Here is a 27,332-nt window from a genome sequence, read left to right as displayed (position 1 = left end):
TTTCTTAATATGTGTGTGTATGTATTATCTTACAAGTGCAATGTATGATACATAAAGACATTTTAAGTTTGAAAAATCAGATGTTTTGCGCGAAGTGACAGTAGTACCCACCTCAACGCTTCGCTTATGAGGCGTGCAATACGACAAATACGTATTAAAAATAATTTAAGACAGTCTTAGCTTATGTATTTAGCACCCATTATTATAAAAATACAGTGAACTACATCAATATTTACGTACCTACCTATTGTATGTACAAAATATTCCTGATTCAAACGATATATTAATTTTTAATTGATTTAACTTCTACATTTTACAATAATGTCTGAAATTTAACATAATATTATTATGTGGGTTTATAAAGTATACATAATTTAATACATTTTGATAGTGCGATTTAAAAGTTACTGTAACAAGCTTCATAATTTTAATAACAGCATTAATACATAGTGTTTTTTATGAAATATTCTTGCTGTTATTTAGTAAAGGCTTTCTTTGGAGCGCGTGTTACTTTAATTACTAAAAAAAGCAGTCTGATAATTTAAAGTAAATAAACATTCTTATTTCAAGCATGAATTAATATTGCGATTTAAAATAACACCTACGTATTTCGGTCATTTTTACCGTAATTTTTAAGTTTCAATTTTAATTACACAAAACAATTCGATAATATTAATTCAAATTCAAAAATTTAAACATGCAACAACAATTGGATTATTATAAGGCAGCGAGCAATAGAGCTGATTGCCTGCGTCGAACGGAACGTAATTCAACATTTTCACAAATAGCAACACATTATTGAAATGTCACTTTTTATTTTTTTTTAGTAGCATTGCGCCAATAAATATTATTTATCATTCGATACAACAAAGAATAGGATGGATTCTGCGCGATAAAATAAGTAAAATTGAAGTAAATAATATTTTTCAAAAGTAATTTGTCACGTAATTGACTCATAAAAAGATTTTGTCGTTCCTATTCTTTAGTTGGATCGCATAGTAAACAGTTTTTGACATAATTTAATAATTACTGCATCTAACAAAATAATTAACAGGTATTATTCATGTGCTATAAACAAATAGACTCACAATCATTTGTTAATCATCAAAAATTGTACAAAAAAAATAATTCAAATTTACATCTTATTTCGCGGTATTAACGTTCAAAGTCCATTGCATGATTAGAAAACTCTGCTTTTTAGGTGTATAGGCAGAGTTTTACTTCGGACAACTTTTGAGTGTTAATGTTTATCTATTTGTTTATTTACGTCAATGCCAGTTACATAGGAATCAGGAGAAATGATATAAAAGAAAGGTTTAAAGGAATTTATAGTTCATTATGCTTGCGGCGCACATACCGCGCGAAGTAGTCCGGGCGCCAACACTTGCACGAGCCGGGGACTAGGAACCAGTCGTAGTACAGACGGACCTTAACATGTTTATATTATATAGTTATTTATTTTATTAGGGAAAGGCAAGTATTTATAGATATTCGTTATTTTAAATCATTGCCAAGTACTAATAAAAAAAAATGTATGCGTGTACTAGAGAACACACGTAAGAAGTGAAACTTTATCTGAATTTGATTCAGTTATTTTTAAATTAAATTAATACGCAAAACGATTGACAATTAGTTTGAATAAAAAATACTAGATCATCTTAATTTTTTTTGCGAATATAATGTACACTAGAGTATTTACGTTATAGTAAATTAATAGAAAAAGCTATAGTAAGTAGTACATAAGTTCATACCTGATAGCAACCAAGCTCGTCGTGTCCGTCACAGTGCAGCGGCTTCTCAGTCGTCACTTCACCCGTTTGACGAGCGAACTGTTGGTACTGTTCTTGCTGTGGATATATTATCATTTTTAGTATTTTTTTAAGTTTGTTTGCATAAAAGGAAAATGGTCTAACTTTTGACGTCATCACTACATAGTATAAAACAAAGTCGCTTTCTCTGTCCCTATGTCCTTATGTCCCTTTGTACGCTTAAATCTTTGAACTTCGCAACGGATTTTGATGCGGTTTTTTTTAATAGATAGAGTGATTCAAGAGGAAGGTTTATATGTATAATAACATCCATTAAATATCGGAGAAGTACTGTTATTTTTGAGGTTTCTAATGTGATGTCGTAAAAAATTACATTTTTTCCGCTTACATTGCAAACGCAGGCTGAACCCTACGAGTTTCATCAAAATAATGTACTAAGTATTATACACATTGAAAAGGTCTACAGAAAAGTCCGCGATGGTATATGTCTATCTATTATGGATAACCCACAATAACTTTTTTTTGTCATTTACTTTTTACGACAAATAATGGCTAATTTTCGAAGCGATTTTAACCAACACAGCATTAATCCTTAACCAATTAAATACCTTGAATACATTGTTCATTTAATATAGATCTATATGGCCCTTTACACCGTATGATTTAAGTGATTATTTTCGAAGATATTACAGATTTAAAAATTGCGGGACGTAGCGTTTGCGGCGGTACCGGCCGGCCGCCCGGCTATCTATTTTATACCCGTGCGAAGCCAGAGCGGGCCGCTAGTATAGAATAAAAAAGAATAACTAAGAGTTATCGTATTGTGATGTTCGAATTGGATCGACAGCCGCGGTCCACGAAATTATATTTCTACATATTATTATTATATTATATTTCCATATAATAATTAAATAATTAAATATACAGGGTGTCCCAAGAAGTATGGATGAACTGAACCCAGGAGGTAGAGGACCTAGAGGGCTATCCGAATCACCCCCATGTGTGTTATGCGATTTTTCGTAGTTTCGGAGTTATGACTCTTTTTTCAATTTTTCACCTATCGCCGAGTACGATGATATTTTCACACATGGTGACGTCAACTATTGCGCTAGATGCTTGATTTTTTTTGTGTGCTAAGCTGAAAGATAGGCCAATTCAGTATGGTAACACTTACTATCGTTAGATCTTCGAATGGAATAAAAAAAAGAATTAAATGCCAAGAAAGATAAAATTTTCCAGTATGTTCACAACTTCAAGGGTCCATAAAAACATAAAATCACATAAGAAAAGTTTTCCGTTTGGCTTTTAAAAACTTGCTCTATCTATCAGGTAGCTACCCTGAAAATTTCATTTTATTATTCAGAAGGCTTCAATCGAAAAATTGAAATCTAAATGTGGTAAGTGCAAAAATTTTATTAACATGATGATCATTAAAACCAATAAATAGGTGTTTAGTTACCAGATTTTTTTTTAAAATAACCCCGCTGTTGCTCAATGTAAGTGCGACATCACCGTAAAAAGTTGTCTATTAAATGTCTTTATGCCCTTTTATAATTTTAAATGGTTTCTTCTGCTACTATGAATTTCCGGGCTATTTCGTCCAAATTGTGGCATTCTCTCAAGTAGCCGAGGTCTATTTAGTATCCCCATTGAAACAAATCAATTGGGTTTAGGTCGAGGGACCGTGGAGGCCAGGTTTTAAGGCAAGCGTCACCGGCGCATGCGCAGGCTGCAACGACCAATCCATCTTTCAGGGTATCTTTACCCTTTAGCCTGGCCTGAACGGTCTCCGGACATAAACCATATTGATTTTTTTCCGTGGGGATACTACAAAGACGAGAGACTGCTACAATTTGGACGAAATAACCCGGAAATTCATAGTAGCAGAAGAAACCATTAAAAATGATAAAAGGGCATTCAGACATTTAAAAGACAACTTTTTACGGTGATGTCGCACTTGCACTGAGCAACAGCGGGGTCATTTTAAAAAATTCTGGTAATTAAACACCTATTTATTGGTTTTAATGATCATCATGTTAATAAAATTTTTGCACTTACCACATTTAGATTTCAATTTTTCGATTGAAGCCTTCTGAATAATAAAATGAAATTTTCAGGGTAGCTACCTGATAGATAGAGCAAGTTTTTAAAAGCCAAACGGAAAACATTTTTTATGTGATTTTATTTTTTTACGGGCCCTTGAAGTGGTGAACATACCGGGAAATTTTACCTTTCTTGGCATTTCATCCTTTTTTTTATTCCATTCAAAGATCTAACGATAGTAAATATTACCATACTGAATTGGCCTATCTTTCAGCGTAGCACACAAAAAAAATCAAGCATCTTCCGCAATAATTGATGTCACCATGAGTGAAAATATCGTCGTACTCGGCGATAGGTGAAAAATTGAAAAAAGAGTCATAACTCCGAAAATACGAAAAATCGCATAACATACATGGGGGTGATTCGGATAGCCCTCTAGGTCCTCTACCTCCCAGCTTCCGTTCATCACTACTTTTTGGGACACCCTGTATATAAAAATGAATCGCAAAATGTGTTGGTAAGCGCATAACTCGAGAACGGCTGAACCGATTTCGATAATTCTTTTTTTATTATATTCCTTGAAGTACGAGGATGGTTTTTATGTAGAGAAAACGTAAATACGTACCACGGGCGAAGCCGGGGCGGACCGCTAGTCTTATATATAAAAATGAATCGCAAAATGTGTCGGTAAGCGCATAACTCGAGAACGGCTGAACCGATTTCGATAATTCTTTTTTTATTATATTCCTTGAAGTACGAGGATGGTTTTTATGTAGAGAAAACGTAAATATGTACCACGGGCGAAGCCGGGGCGGACCGCTAGTAATTAAATAAATAAATATTGGCTCGTGCAGCAATGTAATTCAACTCTGGTGGAACATTGCGGCTGCCGTGTAATTTGTTAACTGTGAACTGTCGCACGGGGAATGTACTTATAAATAACCAATAATATCGCTTCTAACGCTGAACGCTTCCAACTAAATGAAGCGATATGATTGGTCTATAGTCTATACAAACACATCAATATTATTGGTGGAAAAGCACCCTAATGTTGCATACACTGTAACTATATGTATATACTGTTAGTGTCTGTGTACGGCATGTACGGTATGTACGACATGTACGGCGTGTACGGTATGTACGACATGTACGGCATGTACGGTATGTATGGTATGTACGACATGTACGGCATGTGCGGCATGTACGACATGTACGGCATGTATGACATGTACGGCATGTACGACATGTACGGCATGTACTACATGTACGGCGTGTACGGCATGTTCGGCGTGTACTGCATGTACGGTATGTACGGCATGTACGGCATGTACGACATGTACGGTATGTATGACATGTACGGCATGTACGGTGTGTACTCACGCCTGCGTCGGGCGGGTAGTGCAGCTCGGCGACGAGCAGCGACACCCAGCGCGGGGAGCTCAGGCACCCGCCCTCCAGGTAGTGGCAGCGGGACTGCATGCAACTGTACAGTGTACATATTCCGTTATTAGTGCAAAAACAATATGGGAAAATAATAATTAATATAAATAAGCAAAATAAGAAAAGTGTCTCATAAAAAAGGACGTGTGTGTGCACACGTGTCAGAAGTGAAACTTCTTGAGCAAGATTCAATGATTCCTAAATTTTAGCCTTTAAGCCTTACTTCATGAGTTTTACACTCAACGTGCAGAAGTTTCGCTTAAAAAAAATAAAAAAAATGACAAAGAACTATAATCAAAAGAAAGACACTTATTCTTAAATCAAATCTGACATTAAATCTATACTTATAATACTTATAAATCTATACTCATTTGTTTGAACGCGCTAATCTCAGGAACTACAGGTCCGATTTGAAAAATTCTTTCGGTTTTTGATAGCCAATTTATCGAGGAAGGCTATAGGTTACATAATACATATCATTACGCTAAGACCAACAGGAGCGAAGCCACGCGGATGAAACCACGAAGCGCGGCTAGTCGTACATATTAATTGTTTTGAATTGACAGCTATGACGTCACAACATGGCGCTAAACTCCCCTATACATACCGTGTAACTTCCACAGTCTGTGTGAAGTACCCCTCGTACGGGATCTGCACGACGTATCGCCACACGCCCTGGTAGTTGCGCGCGAACACAGGGGTTGCGTACTCCACCCGCGCGGGGCAAGGGGTGGGGGGGCCCTGGGGTCAATTGCGAGTAAAATGTAGTGCAAAGGAAAGAGACAAATACACGAATAAAGAACAGTGCAAAAGAAAGCGGAATACATTTTGATACAAATAAATATTGATAAAACACAAAAGACACGAAATATTGAAAGCTCTAAAGAAACAGATGAATTAATAGCACAATTAAAAAAAATGTGTAACTAGGATAAAGTCGTACTATACATGTACAATCAGAAAAGTTTTGTCATTTATATTTTTTTCCAGCTCGAAGGACCAGATGATTGGGCCCACGTATTACCAGTACAGAAAATTAAGAAGATGGATGATAAGATAAAATTAAAACAGAGCAAGCTGTAAAAAATATCAATATTTTAAATCTCACTATAATTTAAATGAAATGAAAAGATAGAATAAAAAAATGTATGCATGTACTAGAGTACACACGTAAGAAGTGAAACTTCTTTATGACCTTAAAAATGTCACGAGTATGGCGAAACGCAAAAATGTCACGCGTACGGCGTAACGCAAAAATGTTACACTAAATTTTTGTCCAACCCCGATAAAGAAGTTTCACTTCAAAAAAATCATAATAACTAACCCATTGAGCCCCGAACGGCCCGATCAGTCCACGACACAATAGATTTTCTATTGTGTCTGTGATTCCGGGGCCTGAGTTATGTACTTATGTACACCTGCTGGGTATAGCATCAATCGCGTATAGACGATACTTAATTAAAAATACATTACAAAATATAATATTAATAATTACCTCATATCTGTGTGGTCCTGGTCCATGCGGTGTGTGAGGAATGACTCCAGGGTCCTCCCGCCGTTCGGGTCCAGCACTGTCTCCGTTTATTGCGCGGTATAACATGCAGAAACTGAAAGAATGGTATTTTCTTTAAGAAGACAGTAAAAAAGGTACAGTAAAAACGCTAAACATAAAAATAATAATTAAACAGATTGTAGATGCGTTACAAGAAGATTAGAAAGAAGGTTTGAAATATTATTATATTTTAAACGATGCTATTTCATGCAACAACTGGAATATACATTATACATAATATTTAATTTACGAATGTTTTAAGTGTTTAATTTCTACATTCTACTGCAACTAAATTAAGAATCAAACGAGTATAACGAAACACTAAATAGCTTTTACCCAGTGAAACGGAACGCAACACGGACGTCACACGTATGTCAAAACTCAATGTTATTTTTTTAAAGTTTGACATTTGTCATTTCAATTCGTTGCCGTGTTTTATAGGTTATGAGTGTTGAAAAATTATTGTAAATGTTCTTTTTTAGTTTGTTTGATGAAAATGTCCTCAGTATTAGTTAGAGAAGCGTTGGCATTTGTTGATCCAGAAGGTAACTGCGATTTCCATGTGTCTTTGTTTTTCTATACGTCATTTTACAGTAATTCATGTTTTGGTTATTTGGTTACAGAGAACGAAAAGAATAAAAACAAACGATCGCGGAAGCGCTCGAACCCAGGTCAAGGTACGTCACCCTAGATCACACTAGTTACGTCATTTTACGATTATACTTACGGTATTCAATTGCGCCCGCAGTTTATGACCGCTATCGTATTGCCAATTTACAACATGATAAGTGATTGTAAAGTCATTGAAATTCATTTCTATTGTGTGCTCATGCATGCTATTTGAACTGGTTGGTAAGTTACATAATTAAGGATTATATGTTCTCTTATGTATCGTCATTTCTGCAGCAATGTTTATTTATTGATAATTTAGTTTTCCTCATACAATCTAGATAAATTTCTGTGTTTTAGTATGTTAAGTTATCAGTTTTCAGTTCATACAGAAGTAAAAGAAATATAATTTGCATGGGTAGATACAAAGTTTGAACTGTTGGTGTATTAAAGTACTAACTTGTTAAACTTTAACATGTACACAGTCAAAAAGTAATCTAACCTATTTAATCAAGTGTATCGCCAAATTATTCCATCATAATGCAATATATGAGAATTTTTATGTTTCCATGTTTATACCATGTTTTCAGGTAAAGTCCATCCATATAACAATAAAAACAAGAACAAAAAAACTAAAGAAAAGAAATCACAAGAAGAAATAGTGGACAGTAATATAAAGAAGCTGTTAGCTCTTTCCGCTCCTGTGGCCAATACAGAAATAGCTGATAAAGTGAGTTACAATATTGTTTTGCATTTAATCATTTAAAGTATTATTTAATTAAATAATAAGTCAAGTTTATGTTGAAAAGAACTTAGTACAGTAATACCAACTTATGCTTCTCCAATTACGTAATTTGGAATTTACGTAATACAAATATAAATATGTGGTTCCTGTATACGCACCATCAAAAAGGTCATTTGAACCTAACAAATGACTTGTTATATACCTTTTTTGATGGTGGTGTTATTTGAAAATTGAATATAACAAGTCATTTGATCCTAACAATAATGCAAAATACCATATTTCTAAAGTAAACTAAATATCAAACAATTAAATCAAATATTGAATGATTATACAAAAAAAACTATAACTTGCACCCCAGCTTAAGCAAATTCAACTTATATAACTTAGGCTATCGCTTGATGTTGCAGAATTTTAATAATAGTTAATTTACAATATTATTACAGATTATTGAAAGAGCTGTAAAAGGAAAACCGTTGTTAGAGAAAATTGAAAAGAAAGTGGAGGAAGAAAAATCTATTTTATTCCCAGAAGAGAGCTTCAAAAAGTTTGAGAAAACCTACTTCTGTAGTTAATGTTAATGCAGTTTAGATCTAATTATAATTACTTGGGAATAAATAAGTGTATAATATAGCTAATATATCAGAACGATAAAGAAAAATCATAATTTCAAGAATATTAGTACTGTTGATATAAGAAATTAACAGTAGTTGTTATATTTTTATATAACAAAAGGACAAACTATGCATTTATGGACTTGCCAGATGCTCTGTTGGGGAAAGTGGGTTTGGTTCTGACTTTCACTGTCTTTGCTGTATTTGTGTTTTGGGTCAACTCCTACCCTTTTATTGACGACGGTGAGTGTTACTGCTTTTATTGTTATATTTGTTTTTTTCATTGACTTGGAATGTTTTTTTTTTTTAAGTAAAGATATACTTTAAACGCGATTTATTCAACCTTATCTAATATAATCGAATAAATGTGTTTAAAATCCGTTAAAACGTCTTCAATTTTTAAAAGCTTATACTGTATTAACAATCATCTATCGAAGCATTTGCTAAATCATGCAGTACTTACAACTTGCATTCATACTATTAACTTTATTTGTTTTTTGTTTCAGAACTAACAATCTACAAATATATAACGAATCCACAGTGGGCGTTACTATTTTGCGCAGTTTGGGGCCTGTTCTTTATCGGAGGGCTCATGTCCTTCACTCTATACCACTTGTACCCCTATTTATAAGGAAATATAACCAAGAAAATCATCAATTTGTGCTCGAATCAAAATTCCAGAATAAAAAACTTGGTATACAAGAAGAATCTAAGCTCAATCACGAATCTAAGACATCAAAATCTAAAAATTTAGTTTCAAATAAGATTGCAGAGGAATCTAAAAGAAAAATGTCAAAAGACTGGATTGTAATCGGCATATCTGGTGTGACGTGCGGTGGAAAGACGACATTAGCGAATAAATTACACGATAAATTAGTACCAGTGTACACTTTTAATCAAGACCATTATTTTTATCCGGACGATAGTCCAAAGCATGTGAAATGCGATAATTTGGATCACAACAACTACGATATATTGTCTTCATTAGATATGGGGCAAATGTATGAGGATATTGTTAAAACAATGAACGGAGAAGTGAAGGCACAAGCGTGTAGCCTTGAGGCAGATCGCGGCAAGTTACAAGTGCAAGGAAAAAATTTCTTAGTTGTGGAGGGATTTACGGTGTTGAACTATAAACCTATTATGGAATTGTGTAATTTAAGGTGAGTTTTTATTAATTAATTTTTTTACTTGTTGTTTTATTTGAATTTAATCAAATATTATTTTAAAACTCAAAGCCCAATTTAGCCTAATAAAAATCATGTAGATTTGACACACTTTCACATCGTCATAAAACACGAATTTTGCCTTAAACTACTATTATATTCAATCCAAATTCAAACTTAAACATTTATTTTCAATTCGACTTCTATAACCACTTTTGAAACGTCATAACATAGATTTACCATTTGCCATCGATTCGGAAAGTTAGTTTCTACGAAAAAAACCGACAAGAAACTTAATAGTTGCCTTTTTTTAAATAATAATATGAATGTGAATTATTTATACATTTCAGGTACTACTTCATATTAGAGTACGGCGAATGTTTCGCACGGCGCGTGCACAGACTGTACGAGCCGCCCGACGTGCCGGGCTACTTCGACACGTGCGTGTGGCCCGAGCACCTGCGCTACCGGGCACAGGTGTGGGATGCGGTGATGTGTGGTGATGGTGATGTGTGGTGATGGTGATGTGTGGTGATGAATCACATCATCACATCGTATTTACTAAATAAAAAGACGTGTGGCACTTGGGGACTGCCGCGGTAAAGCTATTGCATGCTATGCCTTCAACCTCCGCGCCCGTCGGAATGTGGAGCGTGAGGTTTTTCGTTACGGAATTTCTAGATTCGGTCCCCGCGCTCAAGGCCCGCGATAGAAGCTATGCAATAGCTTAATAAATAAATACATAAAAACGTGACACTAACACGAGGTGACAGTGACACTGATATTGCGTGACACGACAATAGCTGACTCTACGATACTGATACTATGTAACGTGCGTCAAGACACACGACACTGCCATATTGATAAACTTATTATCTTTTATTTTGTATCAAGAGTTAAGACCTACAAAATCGGAACAAATTTTTACATTTACTCCATCTGTCAGAATATTTTTTCAGCTTTTTGTTCAAAATTATACAATAGTAGGATTTTTATTTTGTTTTTTTTTTATTTTTTTATAGATTGAGAAAGATGGGCGAGTAAAGTTACTGGACGCGACCAGACCGGACGCGCTCGAGGTTGTGGTCTCGGATCTAAAGGAGCTCGGCGCCACTGAGTTACTCGGATAAATTGTATTGTTATTTATATATATATTTAAGAATATATGTTTTACTATTTAATGTTATTTTTATTTTTTCTGAAAGTCGATTTTCATGAATCGAAAATTCACCTATCAAACGTAAATAAATATAATAAACGTTTTTAAAATGATTTCCTATCTGATATGATATTTATTGTAAATTTTCTGTTATAGCCAAAATTAAAATAAATACCATAAATTTAATCTTAATTATTTATCGGTATATTAAGTATTTATAATATATTAAATACTTCTGTATAAATAAATTTCTAAAGTATATACTATATACTCACACTCCGCCTCCATCGCAGAACTTCCTGCTCTCTCTGGGCACGGCTCGCTTCGCTTCGCTCGCGTCCGGTTCGCTCGCGGCGCGCTTGCCGCGCTCTTCTAACCTATTTATATTAAAAGTCACACACATTACGACAAAATATACTTGTCTGTGGATAGTTTTTATAAATAATTGTAAAAACTGAACAAAAAATACCAAAAAAAAGTCAAAACCAGAATCATTATATTTTTAGCCTAATCTTTTTCGTCTAATCAAAAAGTATTAACGATAAAATATACAGTAATATAAACTATTATCAATTATATAGACTAGATAATAGGTACTGTTTTAAATCATTACTTTTCAGTATAATAATTTTATATGGCCATCCTTACCTTGGCCAACGTGGTGGATTATGGCCTGTACCCTCATAGGAGGCCCGTTTCCCAACAGTGGGAACAGGGAACGTATAAAGGCTGATGATAATGATGATGATCCTTACCTATTATGATGCATATCGGGCACAGCCTGCGGCATCGGCGCGCCATACGTAGCAGTGGCCGGCGTAGCGCTCGTAGCGCTGTCCGTAGCGGCCGGCACGTGCGCTACGCGGGGCAGCGCGTCGTCCGCGCGTAGCACGGGCAGAGTGCGGGAGAGGTAGCGCAGTGTGTGGTTGCGGATTAGTTCGCTATGGGGTGAACAGTTCGGAATTTGTGTAAGTACTTAGTTAGGGAAATGTCTTTACTCTATAGAATGGAATTTGTAAGCAACGATTTATGGGGATTGAAACAATTTCAATAATTGAATTCTATAAGATTCTGTTCCAAAGAGACGCGTGCAGATTTAAATTCAAATTCAATGATAGTCTGTATGATGCCTGGGACTAGTTATAAAACAAAAAAGTGTTGTCAAAATCCGCCCGTAGTTTTTGAATAAAAGATTGCATGATTTCTGCAAGTACGTAAACTTGTGTTTAAACTTCACTTTAAACTTCTTAGGGTTAATCATGTTATATGCTTTTTTTATTCTAAACATCAATGATGATAAAACTGTATTTCGTTACGGTAATTTTATGTTCTCACGCGTTTTGAATAACTTAAATACAAGCATGTACAAAGTAAAAATGGTGTCACTTTGTACTGTACGACGTACGTGATGGTATGACCTCTACATAATTGAAATAATAAACTATTTAGAACAGCTTTGTTTGTCTCAGTTAAGACCATAGATTTTAATAAAAATCTATGGTCTTAACTGAGACAAACAAAAGTCGTTGTGGCTCGAACCCACTGCTTGGTTTAAACGTTGAGAAACCTAAAAAGAATGTAAAGCTATCTAGTCGGTGAATAAAAACAGTTAGGTATAGAAGTCAGTGTACTAAAAACTGAGAATAATAATCATCCTGATTTATCAATAAGTTCTGATAATAATTATTTATGTAAATGTAGTCTACCGTATGAATCATTTGCGCTGATTTTTAAACTCAAAAAGATAAATGAAAGCCTCAACATTTTCAAAAAGCAAAAAAATAATATTATTTCTGATCTATGTTTGAATGAAATAAAAAAAACAAGTGGGTTGAAATGTTGTCATTTTAATTACACTTACAAAGGATAAGGTTCCCCATTAGGGTTCTGTCCCATGGGGTTCCGTGGTATGAGTCCCCGGTTGAGGTCCCCGCACAGGTTGTTGGCGCTCACGTGCGCGCGGGATTCCGTAGCTTCGGCACACTCGCTTGCAACCTGACGGTACGGTGGGGGACGGACTCTGGGGGAATAATATTAATGATTATAATTTTTTCATAGTTATTTTTTTAAGTATTAAAATGCGTATAAGTAGTTAGATGTTTAAAAAAACCGATGGTGACGCATGATTCGAACGTACGAATTCAAATAAAAGGTACCTACGAACATTTTGAAATAGTTGAGTGGGTATTTTTTCTTTATGTAGTCTATGAAAATATAATCTACTAGCGGTCCGCCCCGGCTTCGCCCGTGGTACATATTTACGTTTTCTCTACATAAGAACCATCCTCGTACTTCAAGGAATATAAAAAAAAAGAATTATCGAAATCGGTTCAGCCGTTCTCGAGTTATGCGCTTACCAACACATTTTGCGATTCATCTTATATATAAAATTCTCGTGTCACAATGTTAGTCTGCATACTCCTCCGAAACGGGTGGACCGATTCTCATGAAATTTTCTGTGCATATCGGGTAAGTCTGAGAATCGGCCAACATCTATTTTTCATATGTACAACGGGCGAAGCCGGTTTTTATATATAAAGATATAATTGACATCCACAATATGAACTCTTATACGAAAATGGATCGAGACGTCGTAACCAGAAGTAGAGATATAAAAATAAGAAGAGCTTTAAAATATTGTAACTAACATTTAAATTTTTAAATAATAGAAAAAAATCGATCACGAGGCGGGATTCGAACCCGCGTCTTTTTGCCATTCCGGGGCGACGCGACGTCTATTTATAAATGGGAACTATATTTTCTATCACCAAAATTTATATTTGTCATCAAGTTGTATCACCTAATAAATAGATCTATCACCACGAAATATTTTCGTTCTCAGATAAACAAAAATTGTTCCCAGGTATGAATTATCAAATTAATGTTAATATATGTGTAAAATAAGAGATCGATAACCAATAAAATTATATTGCATTACATGAATATAAACTTCGTTCTTATAATAACAGTTTTGTTACTTAAATAATAGCTCTGTGCTCAGAATGGTAGATCTGTCACCAAATAAATCTATTATCGATCCCTGACTGCGACTCCTTTTTATTTGATATTTTGTCACCAATACAGTAGTAACATTTTATTTCGTTCAGATATTAAATTAATAGTATTCGTTACCAATTTAATACATCAATTTATAATTTTAATGAAAAAATGATCAAAGGGGCGGAGACAAATTGGCGCGCTTTAAAAATTGACCAATGATGACCAAATGATTATTCAGTGGTTATCATTTTTAAGAATAAATATTGATTATTTTAACTTTAATTAAGTGTTTTATCTACTATTCTGCTAGCCATAAGCCAGCTATTTTAAACCAGCGCTGATTGTTCAGTGGTAATTATTTTAAACAATAAATATTGATTATTTTGACTTTAATTGTTTTATTTACTACTCTGCTAAAAATTTTATTTAAATATAATTTATACTACCAGTGGAAATTTAGAACCTTGGGAGTCTCTAGTTAAGTAGCAGAATCTTTTGGTTGAAACGATGATGACAACCCTAATTTTTTATTTGAACTTAATGCAATTTTCTAGTAACATAATATGATTTATTGGTGATCTCTTTAAATTAGTTTGCTTAAATACTTATTAGGACACACCTATTATAATACATACAAAAACATTTATTTGGTACTAGACCTTATATCTCAGGCTTTTAGGTGATTTATTGTGGAACTGATTTTGCATTGTTTGGTGACTACATTTTGGTGACAGATCTACTATTTTGAGGACAAACCCTATTATTTAAGAAACACAAAACTAATTAAATTGGTGATAGCTTAAATGATACCCTTTATAAATCATTTGAATTCCATAAAAAACCAAAATATCAAATTTGCAAACATGTTTTATTGACAATAAACGCTTTAAATTAAAAAAAAAATTGTTACTTTTAAAGTTAACACAACTTAAGTATATCTTCCTAAATCTGTATTACAAAGTGAGAGTGATAATCCATGTACAAATATTTAGTGACCAGAAGCGAAAGAATTTAATGCTAGGCAGTAAAATTGGAGTGAACTTGTTATCTCGGTTAATCGCGGCATAAACCAAATAATTAATGTTATATGAGGCCGTAAAGCGGCCGGCGCCGGGTTGCTTTCTCTGTCTGTTTGTCTGACACCAATAAATACATGCACATTAGCTAAATACAATGAAACATGCGTTAAAGCTTTTTCCCTCTTCTAACGCTTGATTTTTCATGATAATAAGACCGAAGACGTGTACACAGTTTGAATTAAATCTGTCCGAAAGTGGTTCGAAATCGAGTCAAAATGAGTCGGTTACATACAAACATATAAAAATACAGGTAAAGCTAATAGAAGCGTGTTATAAATAGACACATTTTTGTTCTATTCAAGCTATAGTAGATATTGTATAATGTATATGTACCTAACCTATCATAACCTCAGGGAAATCTTCTTTACGGCAACAATTTTCCTTCCGCATTACGCTATGTGAATCCTCGATTGAATTAGATAATGTCGTCTAAAAACTAGAGATATTGGCTTCTGCTATTGTCTTGTATTATAAGTACCTATCTAATATACAGAGTGGAAATTTAGGCTCTGGAGTAGAAGTAATTGAAAAAATGGAGTTCATGGAGTTGATAGGTGAATTTTCTAAAATTTTTAATGCAGTTCTATTACTTTTAAAAATAAAGGAATGTTTTCTTTCAGTAAAAGTTGCTATCTCCAGTCTCCACTATTTCAAGTACTTTTCCTCTAGGACCCATGTAAAACTTCAAGATGTATAACTTTTAACAGGATTTGTATTTCATTTTCATGAAGCATCAACTTAAAAGACCTCATTCCTCAGCGTATTTATCCAGATCTAAGTTTAAGGTTATATTAAAAGTAGTATAAAATATCATCACTTTTTAAGAATAATATAATATTAATCACTTCAATGAAAATTACCTTGGTGGAGTAGCGTTAGGTGATTCGACAAACGCATAGTATCCTTCAGGAGGCTCCTCCGGGTCTGCTTGTGTATCTGTAGGTAATGCTTTAGGTTCTGTCGTGGGTTCACTCGCGCACAGCACCGCGGATAGCGTCTGAAATAGATATTATAATAAACATACGTACATAAATATCGAAATATCGAAAAAGATATATCCGTCAGTCCTCGGATCACAGACACAATAGAAAATCTATTGTGTCTCGGCCCGATCGGGCCGCTCGGTGGTCAATGGGTTAATATCTGATGATTGAAAATAACTGCTGATTAAACGTGTATAGCTACTACAAACTGTCTTTCGTATAATCCTATTCTTATTATATGAAATGAAATTGGGACCTATGTTATATTTTAATTTTTAGCGTTTCTAAAGTATTTCTAAAATAAATTTAGTTAAATAAATGCGACATCACGAAAGTTTGATACCTACCTTCAATTTATCTACTTCATGAACAACGTTATCGGGTATATTTTTTCCAAAAGTACGCGGGTAGGTTACAAAATATATTAGTTACAACAAAATAAGGTAAATTACCCGCATATTTTTTGGTAAAATTTTTGTACCTTATGAGTTATGTATTAGCAAGTTGTTTGTGTTTAACTTAAAAATTAAATAACAAAAAGTTGGGCAAATGATGTAAGTGAACTTTTCTTATTAAACCTTATCGTTTATTACATAAAGTAAACATTGTGAAATTCCGAGATGTTTACAAATATACTTAACCATTTAACGAATACAGAAACGGTTAACTCGTCTATCCAATGGTTACGGTTAGCCGTTATGCTGACCTGCATTCCGTATCAATGATACAGGTGCCATGCCATACGCATCACTACACTTCTAATGCAATTAGATGCTTTGTTTTAAAACATTACTTGCCATTTATTAGTTAGATTGGTAACTGGTATAATAATAGGCGCAGTGGTATTATAATAGATGTATAAATAATAGCATTCGACGCGACGAACGTAGTTTTAACATATCACTGAGCTGATCGGTATAAAAACGTAAAATACATAGTTTATGTTTTTAATATTTATTAATGTAATTAGTTACTACCTACCAAAAAAAATAAAAGAATGCTCTAGCCGCTTTGAAGGAGTTTTGTTATACTTTGAATAGGTGCATAGAAATACATAGGTATGTAGACTATTTAGATAAAACAATTCAAACATAACTACAGTAGAAACAGATTTCCAACGTAAAGTAGGTAGTACCTATCAATAGTATTGTGAGTCGATAAAAGTGAAATGTATGCCATTCATTGGGAGTTCCATCAAAAGAATTGCTGAATTATAGCATCATCGTACCCATCCAGCTATTTGCCATCATTACAGTCATTACATACACAATACCGCTATTTTAATTCGCCAAATTATTAAGAATTTTATCTAGAAATTGGTTCAAATGAAATAATAGATTTTTAGACGTTCCAAGCTTTTTTTTCAACAATACAAAAATTTACTGGGAAAGTTGCTACAATGAATTTTACGTAGGTATTATTTCTGGACTGTATTTGTTACAGAATTGAGAATACTGACATGTACCTGAAGCATGGACCAAAAAACATGACCTGAAGGCTAAGGCTACTTCACAATCGTCCTATGCTAACAGACTCACATTACTTATTTTCAAGTAAACTTCCAACCTTCACTTGTTTCATTTGTTACTTTTACCCGATTCTTACTTGGTATTCGGTACTTTAACCCAATTCATGAACTTTAAATGCTTGCAATCAAAATCTAAACCCAATTCAAAACAATAACAGAATTGTTGCGTGTTCTCAACCTCATTTCACTTTCCCAAACAATTTGGGAAGAATGTCGGTCAGTCGTGGGAGTTTTTGTCCAAATTAGGAAGTAGTTTTTTTTTTGTGCTCGACTCTGTTAGACCTTATAGATTGGCTTTCACGGCTAAAATATTTGTTTTTGGACAAATTAAGCCGTGCGAAAAACTACGTTTGTTATTTAAACTATGCTAATTATGTAGGTCGATAGTGGAATGGACAATGCTCTACAGTCTACATAATATACCTCTTTGAGAATATTTCTACAAACAGTTACCCACGCATAATATCTTCAAAGGGTCGCTAGGGACGACAAGCTCTACCAGACTGTACATTATCTCATTTTGTTTGTACAAACAAAAAGTCAAATAACACAGAACAAAAGTCAGAAAGAAATAGTCAAAGAATTATTACAGAAAACAATACTCTACTAGTAGTTATAATTTCGACAACCTAAAACTACGAGATAAGTTATATAAAGCTATTGTTTGGAAATACTTGCAAATTTTAGACAAGTCATTATCTTCACCAAAACACAAATATATGTAAGTACTCTTATTGTTAAGTATCACTTAATGTGTGGTTATCATTAAGTACACTTCTACGTAACAATATAATTATTTTCAGTTTGTGAAACATAAGCTGTTTACCAAGCTTACCAGATTTTTGCTCTATATTTACGTAGCTATGTTACTATACTTTAGTTATTACATACAGTGTATTACATATTTTATCTGAACCTACGTCTGTTATTATCAATATGTGTTATAAAGATTGGTTATTAAATAAAACAAATCCGTTAACAATTGAAGTAAAAATTAACAAATAAATAGCCCTCCCACTAAGAAGCGAAACTTTAGAATTTAAACGTTTATCTGAAGACATTCATAAATTCTGTTCCATATATTAGACAAATATAAATATAGCAGTGGCAGTGAATTAGCACAGAGAACTATATCGCTATCATGTCATCTACGATCTACAGGAGATTCTGTCACGTAAAAGTGCCCCGTTAGTGCGTGACGCGTGACCCAGCGAGGTGTAACCATGTGAGCAGGGTTATCATCATCAAAATACATAAATTGAATATCGGCAAATATGTAATACTTAAGTAAAGGAAAAGAAAAGTGTATGGTTTATTTTTGTTTTTCGGCCGGATTACCTAAGCATTTCCTGAATAAGCCTCTGAGCAGAATCGTAGCGTGCCTTGGCGGGGCCCCGTATAAAAATTTGTTTGGGGGCCCTTAGGAAGGGTAAAGATTTCTCACAAAAGCGCACGTTGGGGGCCCCCTTGGCGCGGGGGCCCCGTATAATTGATACGGCAGATACGGCAGTAGCTACGCCCCTGCCTCTGAGCCTACTTAAAAGTTTTTGGCCTATTTTTATGTATCATTTTTAATTTTACCTAAATGAGGTATAAGTTAAACGATTTTAACTTTTAAGGATGTTCCCAACTTTTGTTACTTTCTCTGCCTACCAAGCGCGGATCCAGGGGGGGTCACGGGGTCATGACCCCCCCCTGGGCTAGGTCCACGACCTAAGTGGACCACTAATTTAATATTAACTTTTTTAAATTAACAAATTAATGCTGTTCAACATGATGTTTTTATTGAATTTTGAGACATAAAAGTAATATAGAACAATGCAATCAATTATAAACGGTTAAACGGAAGAGAATATAACAAAAATTATAGAAATAGTTTATTAGGGTCGACCTCTGGTCGTAATTTAAGGACAAAAAACAAGTTTTTCGATTTTTGAAAAAATCTATAACTGCGGAATAAAGTGTAATGGTAAAGTTGTATGTAATTTAATTTTTTTTCTACAACTTTTGCTGTTACACTTTTCACACAAAACCTCAAATATCGAAATATCCCAGTTCGTGGATAAGACATAAAATAGCAATTTTTTTTTTTAATGAACAATAGAAAATACAGTCAAATTACAACAAAAAATCGGCCAAATGCGCTCGCGCACCGAGGACTCCGAGCAAACATATTTTTTCATTATGTTGAGTCTTACAATTTTGTTTAAAGAATTTGATTCCCTTGCAAGTATAGTTGCGAATTACAGAATATGCAGCTCTAATTGCTTTTTCTTCAGATTGCGTTGACATAGAATTTGAATTAAATAACAGATTTAAGTTATTATAGACCTGAATTCTGATGTGAATATCAATTAAATACATGTAGACGTTCATGAGTAAAGGGATTGTTAGTTTAAAATGATTTAAAAAATATATTTTTATTGCATTTAATTAAATAATTAGGGTTTTCGCAGTTATTACTACATCTGTGCTATAACACGATACTTTTTACTCAATTTCAAGACTGTGTTTACGGGACAGGGTGCTCCCTGCAGGTATTGATTCCCTTGCTAATGTCGAAATCCTACGGTCTACGGTCCCTTGATGCTGTGAAAAATTCAAACGTTTTAGCCAACGCAATCAAAAGTTGCAGCTGTAAATGCTGAAATTTTTCGCAAAATTCGACACGCCCTAAGAAATCAAAACCTACAGGGTAGTTCCCGAGTACACAGAGTCATGAAATTTAGTTCAATCAAACGTCTTATAACGCAGACTAGCTTACCACCCGCGGCTTCGCCCGCTTTATCTAAAACCTTATAAATTATATACTATTCCCCTTGAGTCACTCTATCTTTAAAAAAAACTGCATCGAAATTCGTTGCGTAGTATTAAAGATTTAATCATACATAGGGACATAGGCACAGAGACAACGACTTTGTTTACTAATTGCGAAAAGCATGAATTTTTCCTTAGATTATAATATAAAAAAATATTTTTAAAATTTTTTAACTTAGGTACAACCCTGTTACTCATGAACGCTGCATTAACTGACATGTATACATATATTCATACCAAAAACTCAAGTCTATAATACCTTTACGCTATAATTAAATCAAACTTCTATGTCAACGAATCAGAAGATACAGCCGTAAATGCCGAAAAAATTCGCAAATTTCGACATTCGCAAGGGAATCAAAACTCAAAACCTACAGGGTACTTTCCGTAAACTCAGAATCTTGAAATTCGGTACAAAGCAACATCTTATAGTACAGATACAGGAATAATTGCAAAAAATATATATTTTTCAAGTTTGTCTGCCTGTCAAGACCCTTTTTCTCAGGAACGCGTGGAGGTATCAATCTGAAATTCATACCGAATACTCAAATCTACGGTTCCTTAAAGCTGTGAAAACTTATAAGCCAACGTAATCAAAAGATACAGCCGTTTATGCTGTAAATTATCGCAAATTTCGACATTATCGCAAGGGAATCAAAATCTATAGGTATTGTGCTACTTGTGTCAGCACAGATGGAGGAAAAATTGCTAAAACATACATTTCATGCTTATCAACATTCGCAAGTGTTGCCAGGAATAAAAACCTACAGGGTACTTCCCGTGAACACAGAATCTTGATATTTAATCTTTATTTAATAGAAACTTACGTCTTATTATCTTAAAGCACAGATAAAGGAAAAATTGCAAAAAGCATAAATTTAATATTAAAACATAATATATAAAAATGTTTGTACGGAACTCTTGGTTCGCGAATCCGACTCGCACTTGACCAATTTTTTTTATTTATTTATTTATTTTTAAATCTACGTATCAATTAAATTACCAAAATATAGCTTTTGAAAATTGCCCACGTGTATGTGACCCCCCCCTGGCACTAAGGCTGGATCCGCCCTTGCTGCCTACCTACTTTCAGCATGTGCTTGGTGTTAGACATTTTGATGGTAAACAAGGTTTTTCGTAAACCATAAAATAAAATAATTTGGAAAATCCAAAAGTGCACGCCTCATAAGTTTTTTTTAATAAATATTTATTAATTATTATTTTTGTTTATTTAATAACAATTAAACCACATCGAATCAGACCCTGAAAAATGAAAGGGTTCTATTCCTGAGCATACTCAAGCGCAAGAGAAAAAAAAAGACTCGATAAGTAAAGTATTTCGGTCGCTATCGTGTTAACAAGAAAAAGGATCCGCACATACAGACACACGGACGTCCAAGACAGAACTTTTTTAAACTGTTTTTTAACTAGTTTAAATAACAAAAATGACATCAAAAATATCATGAACGTTAAAAATAGTGTTTTTTCTTAATATGTGTGTGTATGTATTATCTTACAAGTGCAATGTATGATACATAAAGACATTTTAAGTTTGAAAAATCAGATGTTTTGCGCTAAGTTATGAGGCGTGCAATATAATACGCTAACGGTAGGTATAGCCACAGATATATAGCTGAGAACCCTACGCGTGAGGAACATTAACATGTCAAATGAGTTGTCTTGATATTAACTAGGTAGTTCTGAGTTCTATACATAGTTGCTTGAACTTTGAAGGCAGTAGCGCTTTGATAACAAATACCTATCAGATTAGTTATAGATAAGTTTTACCTATCCGAATGCAAATCTCGATTTTGTTTTGCGTTTGAATGCATAAACATAATGCTAGTTATCTCCTGAATCAATTAGGTAAGTAAATATTATGTGATATTAAATAATGTTATGAAACTTAATTTAACTTCAAAAGTATCAAAAAGGTGCCAATTTCACAGCTTCTTCTCTTTCTCTAGCAGTCTAGTAAGATGTGAGATGCTAAAAGAAAAGTCTTATCTTTCAAATGCACTAGGACCTAGAAATGGTATATTATCAGCTCTTATAGAACCTATAAAATAGCAAACAATGCTTTTCTTCCAAGAATTCCAACCTGTAACATAGGTATTCTGGTTTTAAATCTTACTATACATCTTCAGATCAGAGCATCACATCCGGTTACGTTTGAGTTTTGACCCATATTCCCACAAAAACAGAGAACAGGCTCTACGCAAACGGTATACTATGACGTCACACACCGTTATACGTTTGACCTTCACCCAGTGTGGAGGTCACTCACCTGATTTGGGACTACGAATTCTTGAATAATTTATTCTAATTTTTTGGAGATGGCTGTTACATTTTTATTATATTATGGTGTTTATAATCGATTAACTGTGATGCTACTGAATGTTTACTGAGAAGGCTATTTCGGAAGTAGGCGATAAAAGCTATAAATTAAACATACGAATTGAGGAAATCTGTTGGAATTGATAGATAATATGGTAAGGCTTTTGATACCTACGTTCATTGAAATCACAAAAAAGGTCTAAAAATTAGTATTCAATAGAATTTGACTTTGAATTTTATTAGTGAATTGGATCTCAGCTGACAAGTCGCTTTCGGCCAAAGCTCTCTTTATCATAGAGCCGATTTTGTATGCTGAATGCTGATAAAACTATTTTATTGTGTTTTGCAATAAACGTACCGTCTAGCACAGATAATATAATGTCTAGTAAAAGTAATCTCAACTTTCCTAGTAGTTATATGAATTATACGTCATGCACTGTTTACTTGTTAAATTCTTTAATTTCTTCAAATCCGATAAAATTTGAAATTTCACACTGGCAAGTGGCAACATCTTGGCTACACTTAATTTAGCTTGAAATGTACTTAACAAGGCATTTATTATAGACACTGGTCATTTATCTACGGCTAATTTACATGTTTTAATAAGCCTCTTGCATTTAACGACTATGGAATTTCTAATAATTTATTTTACTGTTTTAGGTCAAATGGAAAATGCCGGATTTCTTGTTTTACCAAATTCTTAGAATTCTAAGAAATTATAATACATGAACGCATTAACTACCTACCTATTAAATATTATATAATATGTAAATGAATAAAAAAATCTATTGGTAAGGTAGGTATTATTTATTGGATCTTCCAAGCAGTTTCACTTTGAAAATTTTACACAAAATTTTACATTTCGCCGCAGCTAAATATTATTCTAAGCATTGCCATTACTTGGAATCAATATAATTAAAATCTATACAGCAGTTTTATAGATAAATGTTCTATATGTATGTCACTTTTGTTATGTATGTACATATATGGGTATCAATTCGTAAAAAACGTCTCAATGTAAAAACGTGAATCGTGCGTAGCGGGACCGCTAGCGAAGCACATTCCGTGCCGCTCAAGACGATTTCCGTAGAAAAATGTTTGGTGGAAACTAAGAGGTAGAATATAGTACACTTATTTGTATAGGTTGGACTGTTTACGGGTATTTCTGTAAACATACTAATTCTGACAATAATACGTGCAGATAGATAAATACACTTTTAATTCTATAATATCTACTATAGTAATTATTATCGGCTCTACTATAGTTATTATTCTGTGACCATAGTGCATAGGTAATAATTCTACATATAATAAATTTCATAATGATTTAATTGAACAGTAGAAATAATGTATCTATTAAAAGAAAGCGAATAACAAGTCAAATGTAAAAGTATAAGTTTCATGAAATGATTATTCATATATTCATTATTGGCGCTTGTGCACTACAAGGAATTTTACTGTCCGGCATTCCGATTTTTTACGGTCCGGTGTGGCATGAAAAAACCGATGAATTGCTTGTGCACCTGTCCGTCTTTACTCGGATCAGTGCGGTACAGTTCAAGGAAGTATGGCGGTATAATGCTATCATAAATGATTGTTTTCGCATTTTACAAGAAACGAGTAAAAATATAGAAGGTGAAATATTATATTACTTCGTTATAATAAAAAGTAAAGTTCCGTAAGAGATTTAAAATGCGTGTTTCACTTATTTATTTTAATCGGTGACGAGGAGCTAAATCTATTCCCACTTGAACTTTAACTTACCAACACTTACTTAGATAATAATTATAGGTCAATGCTTGGTCAATGTATCTAAATAACAATACCGACTTCTCAAATCTCATTGCCAGCTAAAAGAAAGTAAAACAAGAGCTTGCTTTCAATTGGCATATGCAATAAAAAGAGTAATATCCAAGCAAGTGGGCACTCGAAAACAGTTATACCTACAGCGACTCGTAAACTCAAAAAACCATCCGGAATAGGGAAAAGTAAAATGTCGGACAGTAAAATTACGTATAGTGCACAAGCTAGTATATAGATTAATGGCGTGCCATACCGGACCGTAAAAAATCGGAATGCCGGACCGTAAAATTCCTTGTAGTGGACAAACGCCCTAAACAATTAATTTCCGGAAAGTAAGTACATATCTGTTTCAACTATATTGTACATAAATAAGGTTCCTATTGTTCAAATATATTTCCGTACTAACCAAGCTGAAATACATATAATATGTATCAAATATACTGCTATTACGTTTTCTTTACATTTTACTTTGTACGTTTCACGTAAATATTTAGTAGTCTCAAGTCTGTGGTTTCACGTCAATGAAAAACGTAGCAGAACATTTCTTTTGTAACACATTTTCCCTTAAATCTGGTAGGTCCATTTAAAACAGAGTTACTCTATCTACTCTCTCGTCTAAGTTATACATTGAAGTGCTCTGTGCTTACTACAATAGCAGTGAAACCGACCTACTGAACGACTTGTCATGGAATAACCATTGTAATGTGTAATGGAGCCTTGCGTGTTCCGCCTAAGGCTATGTTATTTTGTGTTAGGTACTTAAGATATTTTGACCTATTATTATTGACCTACTCAAAGAATCTTCACTTTTAACGAAATTAAAGTAGACGTACATTTTATAACAAAACTGATTTTATTTTATATTGTAGTTGTACACCTTGTAACATTGAAGATAGAGCCTAAGTAAAAATAATTTTGTTTTATTGTGTGTGAATAATTTTGTGTTGTACTATTACAGAACGACAGTACCTAGTGTGATGTGATGATACAAATAAATCTTCTTAAATCTGTTTTAAAATATTATTTCCGATCTGTAATTTTTAAATAAACAGTAAACTGAAAATTTCCAAAAGTATAATCAGCTTCTCAGTCTAAGTTGAAAAAAAATGTAATAGGAAAAAGCTTAAGTTCACAATATGACGAAGGTAACAATCATCATCATCATCATCATCATCATCAGCCTTTCGATGTCCACTACTGGACGTAGGCCTCTCCTAATGCACGCCACTGAGCCCGGTCGTTGGCTCTTAACAAGATAACAATATATTACCACAAATAATATTATTCTATTACCGGGACATAACGATATATTGAGGCATAATACACCTCATTATTATTTGAAATCAACGTATTATTTGTCCCGGGGAAATACCACCACGTATTATAAAATATACGCGATCCCGGTTGATAGAGCAAGGCAGCCACCTAACTGTGTTACTTGTTACCTTATTTAGTCCCCCTGCTTTCTAACTAGACCATAACATTACTGTTTTCCATACATTTTTAATTTACAGTTATGTGTAGAAATGGCGCCAAGAATTTTGTCGTCTTCGAGTGTAGGAAATTATTAAATTGCATACTGTCTCATAATTTCCGATATATGAAGTAAATTTATAAAAAGAAGATATTATTTCTTGCATTTTCTGCATCACTTTTTATCTAGAAAATGTTTAAATTATTGTAGTTTTGCCTGTTAAAATTTTGCGAGTTTTCATTCAGTAGATATTTAATTTAGTAAACCACTTACCATAAAAACAAAAAACGGTAACATTTTTGAACTTGTCCCAAATACGCACACTGCACAAAACACAATAAATAAAAATAAAAATAAAATGCAACTTTCTATTTTGGCGCGGTCACCGCATATTTTTTAAGGCAATGGCTGCGTTCTATACAGCCGGCCGATTGGAGTCGACTGAATCACAGATACAAAATATGGAAGAACCGTGGAGAGAGTCCGCGGTGAAAGGACTGCATTATTTCTGTTCAAAAACTATTTGGTGAAGTTAATTCTTAATAATTACTTTCATCGAAAGATTTAAAAAGACAAACGATTTCGTACCGTTCTTTAAGTTATTACTTATTACTATTGAGTTTATACTCATTCCTTATTTTCGCTCTTTTTTTGTTTTGTATATTTTGCACCGATCGGTATATCGACAAATAATCAAAAAACAAATTTTTTCATGCTATCACGGTGTCCATAGAATTGTTATGACTTTATTTATTACTAGGTTTCCGCCCGCGGCTTCGCCCGCGCAGTCAAAGAAAAACCCGCATAGTTCCCGTTCCCGTGGGATTTCCGGGATTGCGTCATTTTCCCGGGATAAAAAGTCTATGTCCTTTCTCGGGTATCAAAATATCTCCATACCAAATTTCATGAAAATTGGTTCAGTAGTTTAGGCGTGTTTGAGTAACAGACAGACAGACAGAGTTACTTTCGCATTTATAATATTAGTATGGATTCGAAACGAATAATTATATTTTTATACTTACATTGTAAAAAAATCAGCTACCTTATTTTTAAAATGTGAACAGTATGAAGTGGCGTGGATTTCAATTTTTTTATACGATATTTATTCTTCAATAGATCATTAGTTAATCTTATTAGAAAATATTAGTTTTCACGCGCAAACTAAGTAGGTACATACATATTATAAATTCTAATATATTATTACAATTATTATAACT

General features: G+C 33.6%; 3 protein-coding genes across 3 annotated transcripts; 2 read left to right on the top strand and 1 right to left on the bottom strand.

The window, feature by feature from the left end:
- Positions 1-282: 282 nt before the first annotated feature.
- spz6 (Spaetzle domain-containing protein 6) lies at positions 283-26,569 on the bottom strand. Its single transcript, XM_090115174.1, has 10 exons — positions 26,389-26,569; positions 16,034-16,170; positions 12,956-13,114; positions 11,850-12,035; positions 11,370-11,471; positions 6,748-6,859; positions 5,860-5,993; positions 5,193-5,295; positions 1,752-1,847; positions 283-1,428 (listed from the first exon to the last, which is right to left on the bottom strand). Exons 1-10 carry the CDS (start codon positions 26,410-26,412, stop codon positions 1,327-1,329), a joined length of 1,155 nt encoding a protein of 384 aa, XP_089971300.1. The 5' UTR covers positions 26,413-26,569; the 3' UTR covers positions 283-1,326.
- On the top strand, positions 7,163-8,766 carry LOC149898810 (uncharacterized). Its single transcript, XM_090115176.1, has 4 exons — positions 7,163-7,349; positions 7,428-7,481; positions 8,004-8,143; positions 8,602-8,766. Exons 1-4 carry the CDS (start codon positions 7,295-7,297, stop codon positions 8,728-8,730), a joined length of 378 nt encoding a protein of 125 aa, XP_089971302.1. The 5' UTR covers positions 7,163-7,294; the 3' UTR covers positions 8,731-8,766.
- LOC149898809 (nicotinamide riboside kinase 1) lies at positions 8,790-11,106 on the top strand. The gene is made up of 4 exons (XM_090115175.1): positions 8,790-9,012; positions 9,276-9,932; positions 10,286-10,412; positions 10,958-11,106. Exons 2-4 carry the CDS (start codon positions 9,559-9,561, stop codon positions 11,063-11,065), a joined length of 609 nt encoding a protein of 202 aa, XP_089971301.1. The 5' UTR covers positions 8,790-9,012; positions 9,276-9,558; the 3' UTR covers positions 11,066-11,106.
- Positions 26,570-27,332: the final 763 nt, after the last annotated feature.

This window comes from Colias eurytheme, chromosome 22 (assembly GCF_061535395.1).
Source record: "Colias eurytheme isolate Ceu_HAF_F1 chromosome 22, ilColEury1 Martin Lab GWU primary, whole genome shotgun sequence".
Taxonomy (NCBI): Eukaryota; Metazoa; Arthropoda; class Insecta; order Lepidoptera; family Pieridae; genus Colias; species Colias eurytheme.
This window is presented reverse-complemented; position numbering and strand designations above follow the sequence as displayed.